The 23,035-nt window shown below is 35.4% G+C and overlaps 1 protein-coding gene across 1 annotated transcript in view; it reads right to left on the reverse strand.

Moving 5' to 3' along the window:
* LOC120222175 (transmembrane protease serine 11C-like) overlaps positions 1-21,101 on the reverse strand; it is a 53,760-nt gene extending 32,659 nt beyond the window's left edge. The window contains exons 1-4 of the mRNA XM_039219886.1: positions 21,015-21,101; positions 18,853-19,004; positions 15,160-15,278; positions 7,985-8,103 (exon numbers count right to left, since the gene is read on the reverse strand). Coding sequence (XP_039075817.1) covers positions 7,985-8,103; positions 15,160-15,278; positions 18,853-19,004; positions 21,015-21,101 — 477 coding nt within the window. The remainder of the gene's footprint in view (positions 1-7,984; positions 8,104-15,159; positions 15,279-18,852; positions 19,005-21,014) is intronic.
* Between the last annotated feature and the right edge of the window lie 1,934 nt (positions 21,102-23,035).

Raw genomic sequence — 23,035 nt, forward strand, 5'->3', positions numbered from 1 at the left:
TTTTTTTTTTTAACTATGGGCCCCCTTTCATGGCTGGGCTACACATCATTTTCCTTGCTCTTTCAGGTATATGCCACTGGTGGGTTTGAAGCAGGATATGTAAAAATGTCTCAAATTTTATGTAAGAATCATTTTCTTAATTGTTCCTGATTTTAACCTAATGAGTGATTTCCCACAGAAGGACCTTCACAAGGCACCCAACAACAAATTTCGCTGTTCGTGGCTTTTACTTTGGCAAAGACAGGCCTTCAATATCAGTGACTCATTATTGACATTGCAAAGATTTAATTTATACTTTTCCTTTTGTTCCAAAGCAATTGGAATGTATTCATTTATTCAATAGATATCTATTGAAATAAAACTATAAACAGAGTAGATTCATACTTGGAAATTCAGTGGAGAAAACAGATAATAAGTAGACTAAGAATAAATATATAAATATGATAATTTGACATAGTGTTAGGTAATAAAAAGAATGTAAAATAAAGTAATGCAACAGAGTGATCCAGGGGACAATATTTGAATGATCCAATAAGTCCTTTCAGAAGAGGTGACATTTGGTTGAGACTTGGAAGATGAAAAGTTGAAAATCCAGGGGAGATGATTATTTTAGATGGAGAGAAAACCAGGTACTATAGTCCTAGTAAGAATGAGATTGGTATGTTTGAGGGGTAGAAAAAATTCTTGTGACTTAAGTAAAGTGAACAAAGGAGAGTGTATAAGTTGAGGTTGTTCAGGTAGGTGGGAAAGCCTTGTTAGCCATGGTAAGGAGTTTAGATGTTATTTCTAAATATAATTAATGAAGGAATCTTGGCAAGATGGTAACTAACAATACCACATTTCTCTTCTATTCCTAATTCCATTACATCTGTCTCTCCTGGACCAAATGGAGTGGGGTTTTATGGGGGACCTGGAAGCAGGGAGGTGATGAGGAACTTTCTCTTCCAGGGGTCAAGGAAGGACCTAGAAAACAGTCTGAGAGCCCTGTGTAAGATGAGAATTGCAACAGCCCCTGGGAAGAGCGTGGCCAACAGAGGTTTATAGATAGCCAGGGATAAAGCTGACACTGGACCATGTGAGTAGATTTTCATGGCCCCACAGAGGCCAAGAAGGATTTATAAGCCTTATAGAATTTGTAGGACTGCCTGAAATAAAAAGACAGTGGCCCCAGTGGGCCAACAAAGAAAAATGATAATGCAAATAAAGGAGCCTAGCATTCAAAGAAGGGAAATAAAACAGATTAGATACTCATCAAAATAGAACTTCTGGAGGAAACAGCATCCTAAACAATGGTGGGGCAAAAAAAAGCCCGTGTAAGAGTAGAGTACACCCAAGCACAGCAAAAAAGACTATGTGGTACTAAAACATAATTTTCAAGTTAAAAAATTTAGTAGGTCAATTTAAAAAGATGTTTCAGGGTGCCTGGGTGGCTCAGGCGGTTAAGCATTTGACCATTGATTTTGGCTCAGGTCATGGTCTCATGGGTCAAGGCCCTCATTGGGCCACTTTACAAAACTCTTATTCCTTCCAGTAATTTTTCAATTGAGTCTCTTGAATATTTTAAGTATATAGTAATGTTGTCTGTAAATAGTGACTTTTTCCCACCATTCTTTTCAATATACTAAATCACTTCTATTTCTTTTTTTCTAATTGAATTAGTATGGACTTCTAGCAGAATACTCGATCCAGTCCTTTAATTAATTGACAGCACCTTATTCCCTTAAATTAATTAATTAATTACCCACTCAGCTTCCTTTTATAATCTTTACTGTTTCTGATCTTAGATTAGTTCCAAGCTTTTGTTGGGAAGACATGCTTTTTGGAGGCCCATATTTTATCTCCAGGGGGTTGTGATTTGTCAACAACTATACTGCCGAGCTTAGATTTTACTCTTAAAGAGAGCTCTAATTTTTATCTTCCAGAAACTTCTCACTCTTTCAGTGCATGATGGGACTATTCCTGCCATTGTAAGACACATTAGGATGTTTTCATTTTTCTTCTGTCATTCCAGTGAGATTTGAGGATGGAATAAGGGATAAATACTTGTTTTTAATCAGTTGTCTTGGAAGTCAAACCAGGCCACTTTAAAGGAAAAATTAATAAAATGTGATGAGGGGAACCTGATTGATTCAGTTGGTTGGGCATCTGAATCTTGATTTTGACTCACATAATGATCCCAGGGGTATGGGATTAAGACTTGTGTCTGGCTTCCTGCCAAGCGTGGAGTATGCTTAAGATTCTCTCTCTCTTTCTCTCTCCCTCGCTCTCTCACTCTTTCTCTCCATTTCTGCCCTTTTCCCCTCCTCATGCTCTCTCTCTCTCTAATAAAAAAAATATAAAATAAAATAAAATAAAATAAAATAAAAAGTGGTGAATGATTAGATAATGGAAAAGAAGGGTTAAAATTGACTTTAGGATATAATGACTAGGTGAGTTATAATGAAAGTAAAATAGGGAGACTAGATTGAAGACCACAGTTGATGACTGCTAAATTATTGTTTTTTTTTTAAATGTTTATTTATTTATTTTGAGAGAGAGACAAAGAGCAGAGGAAGGGCAGAGAGAGAGAGAGGGAGACACAGATCTGAAGAGGGCTCAAGGCTCTGAGCCGTCAACACAGAGACTGAGGAGGGGCTCTAACTCACAAACTGCGAGATCATGACCTGAGCCCACCTCGGACGCTTATCCGACTGAGCCACCCAGGAGCCTGACTGGTAAATTATTTTTTTTTTTAATATTTTTTTTATATATATTTCTGAGAGACAGAGACACAGCGTGAGCAGGGGAGGGTCAGAGAGAGAGGGAGACACAGAATCCGAAACAAGCTCCAGGCTTTGAGCTGTCAGCACAGAGCCCGACGCGGGGCTCGCACCCAGGAACCGCGAGATCATGACCTGAGCCGAAGTCGGACGCCCAACCGACTGAGCCACCCAGGCGCCCTTGGTAAATTATTTTTAAAATAAACTTTCAGTATGAACAGAGACACGTGGCCCTAGCATATATTTGCTTACTAAGCTAAGATGGATAAGTGGACGATACAGAACCATTTTTTGATATGGCACTGTCTCCAAATCAAAATGTAACTGAACTTGCAATGCTTTTAGTTTTCGTTCTTTTTTCCAAAGACTGGCTATTCATAGTTTGTTCTAACATCCTTAATTCCTCATCCCTTTTCTTTTTCTTTTTTTTTTTTTAATGTTTTATTTATTTCTAAGAGAAAGAGAAACAGCGTGAGCAGGGGAGGGTCAGAGAGAGAGGGAGTCACAGACTCTGAAACAGGCTCCAGGCTCTGAGCTGGCAGTCAGCACAGAGCCCGATGCGGGGCTCGAACCCACGAACCGCGAGATCATGACCTAAGCGAAAGTCGGACGCTCAACCGACTAAGCCACCCAGGCGCCCCTCCTCATCCCTTTTCTAATTACATTCATCTTCCCAAAACTTACAATAGCTCAGAAGATCAACACATATCTTAACTAATACCAAAACATGTTTAGGGTGTTTTAAGAAGCTGTATGGTGAAGTTATGGAGATTTCTCCAGTAATATCCATGAAATTCCTATTTTTCAGAAGCCCAGTCTCTGTAGAAAAGAGTTATCAGATATTTAACTTGAAATTAAATGGAAAATTTCAGAAACTTGATTAGGGTTATTGGACAGGGCCTTGAGCAGGAATTGCTGAACTAATCTTCCCAGAAATAAGGAAAGACAAGACTGGAAATTCAAATGGAGCTTGAAAGACACACATACTAAAAACCCTAAATCTTTCTCTTTCATACCAGGTAAACTAACTTTTTACTTTTCTCAGATTCTTCATCTGACTCCATCCTTCTTCCTAAAGAAAAGAAAAATGTACAAAATTCTTCCCAAGTCACCAGTTCGACAAGCACATGGAAGGAGATTCTGAACTATGTTGATACGAAGATCTTGACAATGATGGAGCCAAGGATGAGTTTATTAACTGCAAATCATGATCATTTTTGATGTTCAAATCATCTTTACAGTTGAATTGGTCATCACAATACTTATCAAATACATGCAGCTTAAAAGTACCAATCAATACATGCTTTTAATAAATAGAGGAGCTAGATCAAAGTCTAACTGTATAGTTTATATATGGGATTGTCTATGAAAAATTTCAGCTCAAAGTTTTCTGAAGATCAACAAAAATAACTATATCACATGAGGGAGCAGAAAAAATTTCCAGAAAGTAATTGGAGCCACTTTTCTGAAGAATTTCTGGTTTCTAACTTATCATATTTTAGTGTTGTAACAGTTTAGTATTGTTTAACATATTCATTTGCAATCAATTTTTATACAAACCATCTAGGTATTTAAAATTCTCTTTCATATCAGTTCACAAATATGTAGGAAAACATTTTGTTTATGATATTGTTATATTGTTAAATTTTACTGTTGAATGTTTGACAGGATTATAAGGTGATGCATTATTATAGAGGCAGGAAAATACAACTCCCACATGATACCCCCCAAAGTGGATGCAAGAGAGATTGTACATATTTGCTAATTAGGTGCTCTCAGATGTGGAGTGAAAGTTGGGTCTATGGTTCTTTCTGTATTTTTACAGTAATCACCCTCCCCCCATGTCTGTAGACATCTTGAACATATAGTATTTATTTCTTCTATTCTTATTTTCCAACTGTAGAAAACTAGCACATTAGTAATTTTGTTAGTTATCTTTATATCATTTGAAATATGAAGAATAGCTCTGTAATGTGGTTATATTTTTTGATAAACCTTGGATCTTCTTTAATTCTTCAGGGCTGAAAACTTAATGTACAATGATTTCTATTTAATACATCAGATAAGTATTTTGCTTTAAAAATAGCCTAGATTAAGGAGTATAGTAATAAGGAATTTAGGACCACTTCTGGCACTTTAGATTTCTAATATGTTTTGAGGGGTGTAAAACTGAATGAACTAAAATGATTTTTACTCCAACTAAATATTGTTAACCATGTTAGAAGGAATAGGAATCCTGAGTATTGTCCTTCATTTTATTACTTTAAAAAATTATGTATTTCAAATCCTGATGAATTCTATAGTGAATCCTGTCATTTGATAGGTTGCCCCTAAGAGAGGCATATGCATAAAGGTACATTTGCCCATGCCAGATTTACATTAACTCAGTGGAAAATACATTTGACAAATGCCCTGATTTATAGTGACCAAAGATGCCCCCTGATCTTGGACAAGTGGTTTGATATATGAACATGACTGCCCTGTTTTGTAGGGATAATTTTGGTACCTCACATATATGAGATATTTTGGTAATCTATAATCTGATGCATTATATATGAAAACCACATAGAATTTGTTTAAACATTTTTGAACATTTGACCGGCCATGTGAAATAGATATAATCTGAAATTTGCTCAAGATTTTATATATGTATGCTCTTCAATTACAGCACAGAAAAATCATAAAGAAGGTGGGAAGCATACTTTCCCTGAGTATGTTAGCCTTTTAGTGCCTCAGTTTCCTCATATAGAAAATGGGAACGTATGAGGAGTAAAGAAATTAATGTGTAAAGCCCTGAAGCCCATACTGATGGTTAATAAAGCTAATTATTATTGTTAAGGTACTACCTCACTCTAATTTTTAGAATTTCTATGTGCTGTAGTAGGGCATCATATCTGTTGGAGAGCTACAAAAAATAGGAAATGACATAGAGATTTTTTCTTGAGTTGTCTGCTAGAAAACGACATATTTAAAACATGAGAATATTCCCTATGGAGGCCTAGTCTCTGTAGGTAAAAGACTACCATTCATAGTAAAGCACCATCTCTCTTTATCAAATTTCTTTCTTCTTTTTACAGTCTATCATCACAAGAATTATTTAATGAAAATCACAAGAAGATGAACAGGTTGTAGGTATTATAATAAGGACTAAAAGGTGAGTTTGATGGATGATTCACAGCTCCATTTTGTGCTCTTATCACCAGTGTTGTGTTTATGAATGCCATGTACAGTAATAATTATAATACACAGAGCATCATTGTATTAAGTGAAAACAGAATGGTGTGAAAAAGCAGGCACTTTAACACATGTAGAAGAAAAAGTATGAGAACTATCTGGTGATTGTTTTATTTATTTATTTACTTACTTATTTTTAAAATAAAGTTTATTTATTTGTTTTGAGAGAGGGAGTGAGCAGAGGATGGGGAAAGGGCAGAAAGAGAGGGAGAGAGAGAATCCCAAGTAGGCTCTGCTCTGTCAGCACAGAGCTGGATGCGGGCTCGATTTCATGAACGGTGAGGTCATGAGCTAAACTGAAACCAAGAGTCAGAAGCTCAACTAACTGAGACACCGAGGAGCCCCTGATGATTGTTTTAACACAGATGAGTTGGGGCTCCTGGTTGACTCAGTTGGTTAAATGTCTGACTTCAGCTCAGGTCATGATCTCATGGTTCCTGGGTTTGAGACCCATGTCAGGCTCTGTGTTGACAGGTTGGAGACTGGAGCCTGTTTCAGATTCTGTGTCTCCCTCTCTCTCTGCTCTTCCCCTGCTTGTGTTCTTTGTCTCTCTCTCTCTCAAAAATAAATAAACATTTAAAAAAATACAAATGAGTTAAAAACTGAGAATGAGGATTGCTAAAGGGGTCTGAAGCAATGTGTCAGGATTGGTCTAACATGATATGATAATTAATTAAAACCAACAATTTTAGAATATTCATTTTGATATAAACACAGGTTAATTGATTTAAATGAATTGGTCTTCTAAATTTATAGCAGAAAAGATGATTTTCTTAGTTTGGGTATATTTGGAATTTTTTTAAGTTATATATTAACTTTGTTATGTTTATAACTTATTACAAATATTAACGATGCTCTGTTTTAGGTATATTTTTAGGTTATCTTTTTTAAAGGGCTTACAGAATAATAGGACTTTTGCTAAGATGATGATGTGTTTCATCTTATATGATGCCTACAACAATTCTATGATATAGGTATTTGTCATATCATTTTTAGTTGAAGAAACTGAGATGTGAAGAGATTAAGTGATTTGTTTAAGTTTATGTAGCTGGTAAATGCCTAAATTTAGACTTGAATAAGACTCCGAGTCCCAGGCCTGTTCTTAACCATTTTATATCGCTCCTTTGTTATTTCCTTTTTATCATAAAGCTACAATACAAGTGGGAATTTTCTTTCTCCATTTTCTATATACTAACTCATAGTATAATGGTAAAAACATACCAAGACTTTTAAAGACTGAATTTATTAGAAACTTGGAGGTAGAGGGATGTTATGGAAAGACTGCAAGCTTCAGTCAGATCGAAGATGTCCTGCCAGGAACGCATGTGGAGAAATGGGAGGCGAATGATGCCACCACTGCTCTTGGCAATATTTGGTTTGTTTGGTAGAATTACTTGAGCTAATCAGAGTGTATATATGATAAAGGAAGCTTATGTCCAAGGAGTAGTCAAGAGTTTTCATTAGGTTTTTACTCAGCTAAAGGTTAACTTAGAGCACACTCTTAAGTAGGCATTTAAAATTTTTTACCACACTGAGGAGATATGAGATCTTTATTTTGGGCTATATGTTCGCTTCTACACTGGCCATTCTTCCTTGAAGGACTCCTTAGTTTAGGATCAGAAACAACAATTTTTTTGTTCAGATATCTTGAAGATAGGATGTATTTTATTCACTTTTTAATACATTAGAAATGTTCATTGTCTTTCACATGTCAGGCATTTATTAAGTGTTCTCTAAATTTGTCCCTCTTACATTTTTCTTCCTGAACATGTTGTCTGATTCTCTTTCTAAAAGGACTATCTTAAAAAATAATAATAATAAAATAAAATAAAATAAAATAAAAGGACTATCTTAATCAGGAACTAAGATAGTGGTAAGAAATAATAAGAAATTATAAATCATTTCTAACTTGGAAGGTTATTATTAGGATTCTGGCACTTCTAGGAACATAACATTTAGAAGGCAATAAACAGAAAAAAATGTCAACTTACCAAAGATACTATCTTTTTATTTAGGTCCATATATTCTTGTGAATATGGTTTTTCAAACTTGCTGTCATAATCAATATTATTGACTTTAAAGCTGATATGATAGTAGAAAGGTGTCTTTGCTGGAAAGGAGAGAGAAAAAAAGTAGTTCTCACTTCATTCATTGTGTAACTACTTTCATTCTTAAGAGAATCATGTGAAATTTAATATTCTGATTAAATTGCAGGTAACTCAACATTTAAATAGTTTTCATTCCTAATGATTGTTAAAGTAACTTTGACAGAGCAATGTTTATTGACATTACCTAGCTCTATAACCTTACCCAAAGATGTATTCAGAATTTTTAATGTAAAACTTTAATGTACCAGCTTTCGAGTTTCGGTCATCTGAGAGAGATATGTTACTATGAGAAATGATATTTAAGCATAGACATTATCTTAGTTTTTGTGCTCTTCATGGATTACAATTTAGGAAGATCAACGGAGTCCTATGTTTTATCATTTGTGAAGCACCTAGAATATGAAAATGAATAAAGGAGAAAGTAAAATGAAGCATGACTTGTACGTACTGCAAATTAGGTAAATAGAAGAAAGAAGTCAAACTTAAAATTATAGAAAAGTAAAGCAAAGAGTTGAGTGTTAAACTGGACTATACTATTTTAATACATCAAATACAGTATAAATTAATTTTTTTCTTTCAGCTTTTCTCAGGCCCTGTTGTACCTCTCCATTCCATAGACTAGGAGTTCACAATGAGGAGCGGGGGGGGGGGGGGGGGGAAGAAAGAGAGAGAGCTCAAACTCTTCCAAAAACTGAAGAAGAGGGAATACTTCCAAACTTATTTTATGAGGCCAACATTACTCCGATACTAAAGCCAGATAAGGACGTACAAGAAAAGAAAACTACACACTAACATCCCTGATGAATATAAGTGCAAATATCCTCAACAAAATACTAGTTAACTGAATTTAACAACACATTTAAAATATCATACACCATAATCAAATGGGATTTATCCTTGGGATGCTAGGATGGTTTAATATACACAAATCAATAAATATGATACACTACATTAATAGAAGAAAAATAAATATCATGATAATCTCAATAAGTGAGGAAAAATCATTTGACAAAATGTAGTATGACATTCTTTCACGTTGTAAAAACATTCACACATAGGGTCTAGAAGAAACATACCTCAACATAATAAAAGCCATATATGAAAAACCATAGCCAACATCATAACTAATGGTGAAAGGTTAAAAGCTTTTCCTGTAAGGTCAGGAATAAGGCAAGGATACTCACTCTCTTCGCTCTTATTCAACATAGTATTAGTAGTTATAGCCAGAGCAATCAGGCAAGAGAAAGAAATAAAAGGCATCCAAATTGGAAAGGAAAATGTAAAACTGTCATTATTTGCAGATGATGTGATATAGAAAATCCTATAGAGCCCAGAAAAAATTATTAGCACTAATTGAGTTTTGTAAATTTGCAAGATATAAAATCAACATACAGAAACCAGTTGTGTTTCTATACACTAACAATGAAACGTCTGAAATAATATATGTGTATGGTGGTAATCATTTCAATTCAATATGGTATATCAAATCATTTCATTGTACACCTTCAGCTACACAATGTTATGTGTCAACTATATCTCAATAAATCTGGAAAAGAAAATTCCGAAGACCATGGCATTTTTATTGTTATATATTTTTATTCATAAATACTCTATGACTTCTTATTTCTCTATTAGAATATCAAGGTTGAGAATCTGTGGCATTGCGGCAATGTTAGGTTATATTAACTTCTTGAACTATGAGATAAATTTCAAACACTAAAGAGAAAAGCCATTGTCTAGTTCGGGTATCATGTAAGACACCAAACAATTAGAAGATAGAGTGGTAAACTGAGTGTTAAGTCTTGGCATTCAGAAGAACTAGCAGACTATCATAATAAAAAATTAGCTCTTCTCCTTCAAATGTAACCTAGACCTTGAGCAACAAGACATTTATGACCTAGAATATCTTCTAAGTGTTATTTTCTTGTTCTTTTCCTTCCTAGAAGAGTCATATTTTTCAAATAATCCAGGACACACTCTGAGCTAGGCTTAAGGGCTCCAGGGAGGACTAGATCCTGACTGATTCACCTCTTTGTATTTTCATTAAAACATGTTTTAAATTTCCTAGTGATTTTTAAAAACTCAGATATAATTGACATATAACATTATATTAGTTTCAGGTATACAATGTAATGATTTGATATATGTATATCAATTATAAATATATACATGTATATAAAGATATATATATATTATGTATATATGTATGTATTTATATCAGCACAGTAAGTCTGGTTAACATCCATTCAAGTGATTTTTATGCACTTTAAAGGTTGAGAAGCAAGGCTTGGGTGAGTGGCTCTCAGCCTGGGTTTCTAATGAGGATCACAGGTGGAGTTTTAAGAACTCTCATCACTTGTGCCCTCTCACAGTCTGTCTATTCTGGGTGGGAGCATCAATGCTGTAATTAAGTACTCCAGGTGATCTTAAGGTGAGGCCAGGGTTAAGCATGAGGGCTGTGGAGTGTATTTCTGAGAGTTGAGTAGCCTTTGGTTCAAGAGGAGGTAATAGGATCTCTTTTACCTGGATTTGGTGGGGGCAGGTCAGTGTAGCCTGTATTATCCATGCTGTAGGAGAATTTTGGAGCATCTGTGGGAAGGGAAGTTCCCGTAAGATAGGCAAGGTGAGACTCCATGTAGGAACTTATTATTTCTGAAACTCTCCTGAGAGAAAAGACCAAAAAGAGGCCTTTCTTGTATTTCAAGGCCCTTCTGTCTGGCTGCAGTGGTAGCAGGTGAAGGGCCTGTGCTGAAGCCTTTAAAGGAGTGGTCTCAAGATGCGATGTAACTTCTCTACATAATCTCACCTAAGGAAGAAACACAGTGAAGGAAGAGGAAAGGACAGAAATGGAAGGTTCTCAGGTAAGTGTTATTTCCTGGGTCAGGGCCTGTGTCTACTTTTCCTCCTGCAAGGCCATTGTTTTAGAACATGTAGACATTTACTTCTATACCTCTGGTGTTCCTGCCTAACAAGTTTGTTTCAACTACTTTTTTTCCTATGTCTTCCTATGACAGTCAAGTTTAGCTCCTTCTCCCCTATAGCCCAGAGCCCTCTCTCAATGTAGACTTCCCCTTTCTGCATTCAGACTTTTGATATTCCTTAAGCAATTCCTAACATGAATTAGTGACCTGCAACTACTGAAAATATTCCCTTTGTGATAAATCAACTTGGGAAGGTGTGGATATCTGTGAATCCTATGGGGGAGGAGGTAGGTCCTGGGATATCGGTGACAAAGGAGAGTAGTGTTTAGGTCTCCTCGGCATGTTCTGTCAGCTCTTTGTGGACCAGGATTAAGAAAATGCATATCTCATCAGGATGGTATTAATTGCTCAGAATAACTGAGAAATTTCTGATGAAGAGTAATTGGAAGATACATGCTCTCCAAAATGCTGAAGAAAGCTTACTTAACTACACTATTAGAGATTATAGAGAATGGACGCTTTATATGGCTTGACATTTGAATAAAACTGATATCTTCATGAGTAGATCTAAATTATAACTTACTTGCTTTTCTGGCCAGTAAGTAAATAGCAGTTATTATGTGTCCTTTGGCAAATATTGGGCACCTGATATCAATTTGTCCCATTACAGCTGATGTTAACTTCATTCACTTGGTTCAATTGCTCTCTGCCAGATTCCTTCTAATATGATTCTTAGGTGCAGGCAGGGTTAAAATTCATTGTTCTGGATTAGGGGTCAGCAAACTATGAAATCTAGCCTACTACCTGTTTCTGTAGAGCCTGTGACCAAAGAAAGGCTTTTACTTTTTTAAAAGTTGAAAAGTCAAAAGAATAATATTTTGTCATGTGAAAGTTATATGAAATTCAAATTTTAGTGTTTATGAATAAAGTTTTATTGAGAAACACTACAATTATTTATTTATGTATTGTCTACTCTAGCGCAGCAGAGACTCAAGTCATTGTAATAGAGACTATCATGGCTCATCAGAAGGAAAATATTTACCTTCTGGCCCTTTGTTAGACAATTGTGCTGACCGTGCTGAATGCTTTTAGTTCAAGACTAGTATGATGCTCTATCAGCTCTCTTTCATTACAGCGATTCCTCCATTATAGCACCTAGCTAGGGTTTGCCAGTAAGTACATAGTAGTCATCCAATGAATGCTTGTTGAATTGAATCTGGGTAGTTTCAGATGCCTTTTTTCTTTTCTCTTTTCTTTTCTTATCTATTTATCTCTTAAAAAGCTAACCAAATAGAAGACACAATATTATCATTATATAGAGTCATGGGAAGCAGAAAAAGATAGGTATCCTGGAGTGAACATTTGTGTGGGGCTTTGGTTTTTCCAGCCATCTTTCCAGTTTTTGTGAGGAGATGGCTCATCACTTTCAGGTTTGGAGTCTGGCATAGTGAACTAGAAAATATTCAAATGGTACTGAAAGCTTCATCTAAAAGATGAGCATCGTAAGGCTGCCTCTGTATGATGCCATGACACAGCATCTGGGTATAAAGTATAAAATTTGGTTCATCAGATTGAGATTTGGTTTATTTAGTGACAAATATGTAGATTTCTTAAAAGGATCATTCTGATTCATTTAATGTTTTAGTTCATACGAGATATTGTGGCGTCAGGTATGTAAACTTAAGGTGAAGAGCCAATGATTTTTAGAAAGATATGCCCTATCAAAGTATTTTACACAGTCTCAGGAGGTTCTCTTCTTGTTCCCACAGGTCTACTATGACTTGAGAAAACTTAAATTGTTAACAAAACTTACCTATTCTGATGCAGAAGTATTTAGTTAGGATTTTTTTTCCTTTTCAGAAGATTGTATAAGTCACTAAGGTTTATAATTTCTGGGAAATAGGTATCGCTAACTCTAAGAGTGAGATCTTAAATATATTAGAACTCATATTCATTTTCACATGGGTAGTTTCTTCTAGGCCTACTGAACATATCTGTATAGAATATTGCTTTAAAATAAATTGCAAATCGTGCGTACACACACGCACACACACATACACACACACAAATATATACACTGGCACTACAAACAAGTATAATTTGTAGTATGTAACCATAAAAACAATTTTGTTTTTAAACTCTTTAGTAACAAATAGTATTACGGTCACTATAAACCACAAAACATGGTCTCAATTCAGAAGTTAAAATACCCAGGTCTATTTTTTTCAAATTTTTAATGTTTTATTTATTTCTAAGAGAGAGAGAGAGACAGACAGACAGACAGTATGAGCAGGGGAGGGTCAGAGAGACAGGGAGATACAGAATCTGAAACAGGCTCCAGGCCCTGAGCTGTCAGCACAGAGCCAACCCGGGGCTTGAACTCATGAACCATGAGATCATAACCTTAGCTGAAGTTGAATGCTTAACCGACTGAGCCACCCAGGTGCCCCAACCCAGGTCTATTTTTAAATCAAAGTTTGAACTTGATTTAAAGTTGTTGTTTTTGTTTCCCCTCTTACCAAGCGTTTTACTTACCCAGTCCGGCTATTCCTTTCCCACTTCATTAACTGGATATGGACCCCTCTAGCTCCCTGAATGGTTAAGAATTTGTCATCTAGCTTTAACTACTCTAGGAACATAGTTGTCATCTAACTACTCTAGGAACGTAGTACATACTTAAAACTAATTTCCTTTTAGGTTTTTCTGAACTTTTCTGAAATTGGTTTCTCTTTCAAAACTCAGCTTGACATAAGGGGGAGAACATCTGTTATTCATATATTGGGGAGATTTTAGTAGTATAAAAACTTTATGGCATACCCCAAAGATAACCTCTTTAAATATCTTTTCTTCTTTCTAGTTTCTGGCACTTTTATACTTTTGATGAAAGGATTCAGGTTCTGTGTCCATCCCTTGAGTGAGCAACTCTTATTCAAGGATTTATGGGCATATGCCATGATTATGACTCTTGGCCTGGAAGTGGTAGTCGCTTACAATCTATTAAGGATCGTGTTCACACAGTCTGTGTCTAGGAAGGGTGTGTGTGGAAGATGAAGCATTGCAGTATAAACAGTTTCGGGAGAGATGGCCTCCTTACTCCACTGTATACAGCTCTATTTGTCTCTATGGAAATTATTTTCACCTTATAAACTGAAATGGTTGTTTACTTAGCTAGACAGCTTTTTTCCTAAATGTGTTTTTTTCAGAAAATACTACTCTATTCTAAAGCAGTGGTACCCAATTTATGAGCCATGAATTAGATAGGATAGTGGCATGGGGGTAGCAGAAGATGATTCTAGGGAGAAATATTTATGTATATACCAGGCATTGTTCTAGACCTAAAAAATGATGATTCTTGTGCATATATATGTATTACGGATTTTCAGACATAAGTAGACGTAGTTAATTAAATACAAGTTAATTTTAAAAGAATTGCTAAATTTATAGTTGTCATTATTATCTTATTCAACAAAGTAATTATTCTCTTGTGGGAATGTAGAAAAAAATTATTTTCCTATAAAAGGGTCCTCATTCTTGAAGAGGTCAGGAAATAGTGGGTTAAAGAAAGTAATAAGAACAGCACAAGACAAATTTGGCACAAAGTGCTGTGTTTGAGAAAGATTGATCTTGAGGATCCCATAATTTTTTTTCTTATTTTATGCAAAATATATAAAAATTTGTATTTGTATTGTCCTTTTAAAGTTTCATCCCTCAAAGGTAGGGAATGTTCTACTTTTTAGGAAGAATTTTATGGGAAGAAAATATTATAGGCTTTGAAACAAAATAGTTTACAATCCCATAGTGTAGGGCTTTTATGTTTGTTAACTCATTAATTATCTCTTCAGAAAGTCGTAAGTTCAACAGAGGTAGGAACTGTGGCTTATTCATCAACATATTACCAGAACCCAAATCTTTAACAGGAATTAAGAAAAGAGTACACCAAATCTCTGCATTTAGAATACCCTAAGCCAAAGGTCACTAAAGAACAGTTTGTAGTAAATGCTATTAAACTTAAGAAATTCTCTGCTACATAATCTTGTCTGATTTCTTTGTTTCCTCCATTCTCAAAATTCATATTTTTCCCAACAAGGGAATCAATAATTCTGTGTGATTAGCCAGTTAGACACAGTGACTACTTACCATAAGTGACAAAGTAAACGATGAGTCCGATGATTACAGCAGCAATAACCAGCATTAAGATACCCAGGGAAATCTTTCCACACATTGTAAGTTTCATTTTTGTGTTTGGCTCTGTTCCTCTGAGCAGAAAGGTATGGGAAAAGCAAGTGTTAATATTAGCAAGATATAGGACACTCTCAGAAATTGTATGGATTTGATATTAAGAATAAAAATGGATTCTTTTACATTACCTGTGGATTCAATGATCTGCTGAGCTTGAAAAATAACATGTAAAAGTAGTAAATATAATATTTGGCTTGCTTATTTTTCAGCACATATGAATAGTGTAATACTAAAATATTAATTTAGCAAATATTTACAGATGTTCTATAGACTATGCATGGTAGCAGGAATAAAGTTATCTTTCCTTATGGAGATTACATTTTACTGAGAGATAACAAAGAGTATGATTAATAAATAAGATATATAACTGGTAGAAAGATCTTAAGTGCTATAGGAAAAGTAGAGCTAGGTAAAGGTCAGAAATGTGGGAGTGTACGTGAGATGGTAGTGGCAGGATGTGGGATTAGGGTGGTCAGGTTAGGCCTACTGAGAAGGTAAAATCTGAGTAGACTTGAAACCTATGATGTTGTTGGCGATACAAGTTTCTGGAATGTCCCATGCAAATGGAACAACTCTGCAAAGGCTATGAGAAAAAGGGATGCCTGGCAGGGCATGTTAGGAGAACACTGTGGCCAACTCAGTGAATGAGGATAATAGTAGGAAGAGAATAATTTTGAAAAGTTCCAAAGCCCAGGTCATTTAGGGCTCTGTGGGTCATTGTAATAATTTTGGCTTTTTCTTTGAGTGAAATGTGAGCTTTGGGGGCTTTGGGCATAATAGTATAATGATCTGATTTAGTTTCTTTAAAAAATGTTTATTTATTTTTGAGAGAGAGAGCACACAAGTGGGGAAGGGACGGAGGGAGAGGGAGACTCAGAATCCGAAACAGGCTCCAGGCTCTGAACTGTCAGCTCAGAGCCTGGTGCGAGGCTCGTACCCATGAACTGTGTGATCATGATCTGAGCCAAAGTTGGATATTTAACCAACCAAGCCATTCAGGTGCCCCGATCTCATTTATTTTCTTAATGGGATCTCTCTGACTGCTTTTTAGAAAGTAAATTATAGAGGGCAAAGATGGTAACAGAATGACAAGACAGGACATGATTATAATAATTCAAGCACAATTTGATGTTGGTTTGGACCAGAGTGGTACAGGTGGAGGAAATGAAAAGAGTTTGAACTTGGATATGTTTTGAGTATAGAGTTGGTAGGAGTTATGGTTGGATTGGTGTGGAGTATGAGTAGAAAAGAGATGTCAGATGGTTTTCAGTGTTTTAGCTTGATGAGGGAGTTATCCTCAACTAAGGTGGGAAGCCTTTTAATCTATCAAGTTTTGAGGGAATAACTATGAGTTCACTTTTGTTTTTTGTGTGTTTTAGATGTTCCCTAGTCAACCAAATGGAGATGTAGATTGGATATACAAGTCTGGAGTTTGAGATAGAGATTGGGGCTAGTAATATAAATGTAGAATTCTTCAACATATAGATTAGGATCTGAGGCTAGAAGAGATTACCAAGCGAGTAAGTATAGATAGAGAAGACCAGGACATGGTCACTTGAGCACTCTCATATTAAGAGATTAGGGAGAAGAGAAAGACCAAGCAAAGGAGACTGACTATAAGGGTAGGAGGAAAAGCAAGAGACAGTGGTGTCCTGGAAGCCAAAAGAAGTGTATCAGGGATAAGGAAGGAGATGAACTGTGTCAAATGTTTCTAACAGCTCAGGATGAGCAAATGAGCACTAAAAATGGACCATTGGATCAGCATTATAGAGGTAATTGATGACCCTGATGCAAGAAGTTTTAGAGGTGGAAGGGGAAGAGAATGGTTAGAGGTGGTGTCAAAGAGAACGGAAGTAGAGTGACTGGAGACAATGACCACTGACCATTCTTTAAAAGATCACTGAAGAAGGTAATAAACAAATGGGACTATAATGGTGAAGGTAATGGAATCAAGAGAAATTATATTTTATCTTGGAAAACTTTGAATATGCCTAAAAACAGAACAGTGTGATAAACCTACATCTATCCCTCACATAGATTTAAGAGCTGTGAACATTTTACAGTATTTCATTTGTTTTTGAAAACATTTTAAAGTAGTTATAGAAAAATAATTACATCATCATGGCATTCACTCTTAAATACTTTCTTTTCTTTATTTTATTTTCTTTATTTATTTTTTTCCTGGCTTAAACAGAAAAATTTATTTCCTCACAGTTCTAGAGGCCAGAAGGCTGAGATCAAGGTGTTGCAGAATTGGTTTCTCCTGAGGTTCCCCGCCTAGACTGGTAGATGGCCACAGTTTTCACATGGTCTTTTGTCTGCCTATGTCTGTGTCCAAATTTACTTTTCTTATAAGGACACCAGCCACATTGGATTGAGGCCCATCTTAATGACTTCCTTATAACTTAATTACCACTCCAGAGACCCTATCTCCAAATACAGTCAGATTCTGATCCTAGGGGTTAGGATTTTGAGACATGAAATTTGAGGGGACACAATTCAGTCAATAACATTTTGGTTTATATTACATACTTTATATATTTATATTGTGTATTTAATATTTTATATACTTTTTACCCTATGTACAGTATTCCATGTATACTTATGTTTGTGTGTATGTGTTTCATATATTTATGTCAACATACATTGAAATGATCATATTAATCCTGATTAATTTAAAATACCTACATTTATTTTATTTTTGTTTGAAAACAGAATCAAATACCTATCAAAAATTTATTTTTTTCAGTTAGTTAATTTTCATTTCTGGAATAGGTAATACTTCCTGAAGAGATAATATTAGCTAGATATCCAATGCAGATGAAATTTCCAAGTCTCATGTTTTTAGAAGTTTCATCTTACTTAAAAATTACTTTGACCATTTAAATACATTCTGTCTAAATTAGGTTTTCACTTTGTACATAAAAATTAATATTTTAATATTTCTATGAAAGTATAATGCCCATAAATAGTTTTGGCTCATATTAAATAAAATAAAAATTCCTAAAAGACACTTAACTATGAAAAATGTTTTCCTCTAAATATCTACAATCCAACCAACTCACTGAATCTAGAATAGTGTTTAAAATTTGGGGGAAATATAAATGACTAAATTATATGGTAAAACCCTGGAAACTTAATTCCCATAGATGAGTATGTTATCTTAAAGCATCCTCCTTCATATCTGCATTTATGTCTGCATATCTTACTCAACACAGCCTGCCATGGAATAAGCCTCAATGAAAATGTATTAATTGTAGCATGAAATTGGTAGCAAAAACTTGAAGTATATTTTCTATTTATCTCAACTGTCCCCTTCTAATAGATTGAAGTATATAAAAACTGCTCCTTTTGTACATTAAAAAAATTGAATACTGGCAAATGTACAATAATTGAACCTATAGATACACAGATACACTTTATTTGTTGTTTCCTCTTATTAGTCTACAAGCTGATATAAAAAGTGATTCTTGTCAATAAGAATTTGTTTACTAGGGAGATTGACTTCAAATTTCTCTCCAGTGTAAAGTTCCTAAACTGAGAGACACGTAGTCTTTTAGAACTGGAAGCGACTTTGGAAATCACCCATACTGGTTTCCTAATTTTAAAGAGGACATGTAGGGCAGTATTTTCTCTTTAGGACCCTTCAAACTTGGGGAAGATAAGCACTCCAGGTAGATATTTGTCCTTTGATTGTCAGCATATTTAGCATTAGAATTAAGACTAGGGTTCTTTTCTGATATCTAGAAGGAAAATTAAACTGTTTTTAGCCCACTCTAACATGCAACTCTCACTTCTCTTACACCTAAAATCTGAGATCACTACAGTAAGTTCACTGTCTTGATTTATAAATGTAAAATTTTGGTTAATGAATAAAAATTAATTTTAAAGGCAAATGAACTAAATGTCATTCTTGAGTTTTCTTTAAGTTTATTAATTTTGAGAGAGAGAGTGTGTGAGAGAGATCATGAGAGTATGAGTAGGGGAGAGGCATTGAGAGGGAGAGAGAGAATCCCAAGTGGGCTCTGTGCTGTCATCATGGAACCCACTATGGGGCTCCATCCCATGAGATCAAGACCTAAGCTGATATTAGGAGTCGGACACTTAACTGACTGAACCACCCAGGCATCCCACTAACTGAGTTTTTTAAGATACAGACATTCTTCCTACTTGCAAAAGGTTTTATTGATTTAGAAGGTAGAGTCCCCTGTGTTTGTGTGTGCGTGTGTGTGTGTGCGCACATGCATGCATGTATGTGTGCATGTGCATGTATTCCTGAATTCAAAAGGAAAATTAAGCTTTATAAATATCCAATTATTTTAAGTATTCCTCTAGAAAACAATGCCAGACATATGAATTCCATTTTTTCTAAGTGTTATTATTATTTGGAATGTTGGTTGAAAATAGACTATTTGACAGAAATTAGGTCTTGGGTAGAGTTGAAAACAATAGAAAAACTTGTTTTGATTTTAGCAACATGTGTTAAGTTTTTCAAAGTATTTTATTTATTCACCAAGTGTATGCTGAAGTTATTTAGGTGTAATGACAACATGGTAATGACACTGAGGATTATTTAATGATTTCAGAAAAAGTGGCTTTCTGGTGAGTTGTACTTTAAAAATTATTAATTCTTTGAATGGCTGAAACAAGAGTATATCTACACATTATTTCTCATGTACTGATAATGGAGCATAAGGAGTTGAGTGAGTTAACATGGACATAAGACACATTACAGCCAAGATTAAACATTTTTACTAGACTTTTTGTTAACTCGTGAGGATAAACGAAAACAATTTGGAAAACATTTCAGGGATTCTCTTATAGCTAATTAAGCTAAATATGAATGTGAATATGTAAGTGACTGATTACTAAAGCTGTTTATTGTGAAGTTACATCCTGCACAATCTTAAACTGCTCACCTAGAATCTAGATGTTGGCAAGATAGTGCAACCAGAAAATTTGCCCAAAGATTTTATCAAGCATATGGGCAAGACTCAAGGGGTCTATCAAAGCCTTCATTTTGTTAGAGGATAGACTAATGTGGATGTGAACATTTATCTTTGTGTTAATCTGATTAGCTTAAGAACCAAAACACAAAAACTGTTTGTTCATCTGTGTGTACTATGGAACCAGTCAGCCCATTTGTTTGATTTTCAGGCCAATTGCTATCTGAGCATATGGCATAGCTAATGGGAAAAACTGAAATTCCCTGTTCGTGTTTCCAGCTAAAATTTTAAATCACACCACCAAAAAATGTCTAGCCATGAAGCATTATGATGTTTCAATAATTAAAAATTAATACTTAGAACTTTTGTCTGCCACATCCTGAAAGTAAAATAGAATATTGTGAACATTAATATCGATGTCTCTATTATTGACACACATCATTAGAAATAGATACCTGTAACTATCTTGTATTCTTTCCATTTTCAGGATGAAATTCTTTTTAGAAGTAAAATGCCTCTATTTGACTTCATCAGTTTCAGCATACTTTTCATGAATGCTTTAATTTTGCTGGGAAGCTGTCTCACAAAAATTAACAAGCCAAACGGATTCTAATGATGAAAATTTATCCATCTTAGTCATTCTTATTTTTCTTTCATTTGGGGTATATATTGCTCCTATTGTTATAAAATGGTTATTTTTACAAAGAATTTTAGGATACAAATGAAACTAACTAATTTGGCCCCTTCAGAGAATTTCCCTGAGGAGAAATGACAAACCATCCTGCCTCCCACCTGCCTTCAGCCTACCTGGGCTGCAGCGGTGTCCATGCCTGCTGTCTCTTGGGAGAGTGTTCCTGCAGCATCTCGTCCTCGAGTGCTGTGTGGCGCAGTCATTCTCTACCTATTTAGCTTATGAAATCCCATGACTTTTATGTGTGTTATGATAATGATCATATTTAGCACTCCTACAAATGCCTCATCTTCAAAGCGCTTTCTGATTAATTTTATATTAGTAAAACATGAGCCCTGTATATGCTGCTCCATAAAAAATCCTATGACCTAACTGTAGGCAAAATTTAAAACTCATCTGTTGTGACTCAGGAACAATAGAGTCACCTGGTTTGAGGAGGACAGTGAGCCTTTACTCAGTGTTGCGTCTTGTGAATTTGGAGACAAGTGGCTGCTCTTCTCACTAGAATCCACTTCCAAAGGTTGTGGGAATTTCTTTATTGCTTTTTGGAGGAAGGTTAATAGCTCCTCAAGTTCTAACCCTCCATTAGGATCTGAATGCTCTCCAATTTGTAATTGTCTTGCCTCCTTCAACCCATATATCATCCTTTTGTGAATTCCTCCATGAAATTTTAGTGTTGTCCTAATACTAGCACATGTTAAAACACTTTCATTCCCTGAAAATCCAAAGGGTGTTGATTTTTTAAATTAAAAATAGATATGGATTTAACCAGTAATATTCCCAGTTTTGGATAGCACTCTGGTTCTTAGCAGCCAATTTAGATCTTGGTGTGGAGACTAGCTAGGACACATCCTAATGTTCAGCCATTTGGAAGAGAAAGAGTTTGCCAGAGGTCAGGGACCCACAGTAAGGGAGAATCTAGTTATTCTGGGGAAAATGTCTTCCTTGGGTTAACAGGTTTTTGTTAAAGAGACTTAACCTTATTCTATGATCAAGTAGAATCATTGTTCTTTCTTGTATCTCCTTGTATCATTGTATCTCCTTTCTTCCCAAATATGTAAAGAGAAAGATAATCAGAGAAGTCATATTTGCATTAGAATGAAAAAGAACAATAATGGCATTTCTTGTTATCAGTTATTAATAGGAACTTGATCAGATATATTTACTTAAAAATTTTCCATTGTAATTGTATTTGAGTATTTCATACTCTGTGCCTTTGCCTACATCCTCAAAATTTCCACTATGTTCTTCTCATTCACATTTGTCTTTGTAAATCCTACTCATTCTTTAAGGTTAGCTCAAGCCATACTTTTTCCATGTGGACTTCTCAAAATACATGGCTTTATCATATGAAGCTCACAATCTCCTGAGATCTCACATCTGGCTGAGTTAACATGGTGGTCAGGCACTTAAGTAGGGAGATTTCACAGTGTATTGAGGCGGAGAGACCCTGAGATAGTTTTGCTGAGTTTGGTAGTGACTGAGAGTGGTGGCGGAAAGTGGTCCACTTATTCTGCGCCTCTAAGAAGTGTGCAGAAAATGTGTGCGAAACCTGGTTGACCCACCTTTTGGAAACTGTGTCAGCAGTTAGTAGCATGATTCCTTGAGTCTGACTCAGAGACAAAATGGGAACCCAGACCTCTGAGAGGACAGGTGTGGAGGGTTGATGATGCTCGCAGACCAGATGGGGGAAAGTGTCTCTGGAAAGGACAGTTGAGACAATGACTGTAAATCGGCCCCTCAGCCCCTGTTCTTTGACACTACATAAGCTAGGATACCTAAAACTTAGATAGAAAGAATATGGTAACTTGCCGGAGAAAACCCCAAGCTATCTAGGAAAACCATGGATTGATAAAATCTACTAAGAATAGAGCGTATAGTTACCACCATTAGGCAGAGATGTGATAAAGGAAATTACTTTTGGTGGGACGCATACTTCAGTTTATTGCAAGAAAATATATCAGCTAGAGTAGCAAGTGTTAGTGTGAGCTTTAAAGTTGAGGCAACTTTTAAGCTATACAGAAAAGAAGTTTTTAGAAAAGTTTTAGTTTTTAAGCACTGGGATGTTTAGAAGTATCAAGGAGAGACAGGATATAGCTTTAAAAAATTATATGGAACAAAGATGCCTTAGAAAGAC

The sequence above is a fragment of the Hyaena hyaena genome, unplaced genomic scaffold (assembly GCF_003009895.1).
Source record: "Hyaena hyaena isolate Hyena2069 unplaced genomic scaffold, ASM300989v1 scaffold_846, whole genome shotgun sequence".
NCBI classification, from domain to species: domain Eukaryota; kingdom Metazoa; phylum Chordata; class Mammalia; order Carnivora; family Hyaenidae; genus Hyaena; species Hyaena hyaena.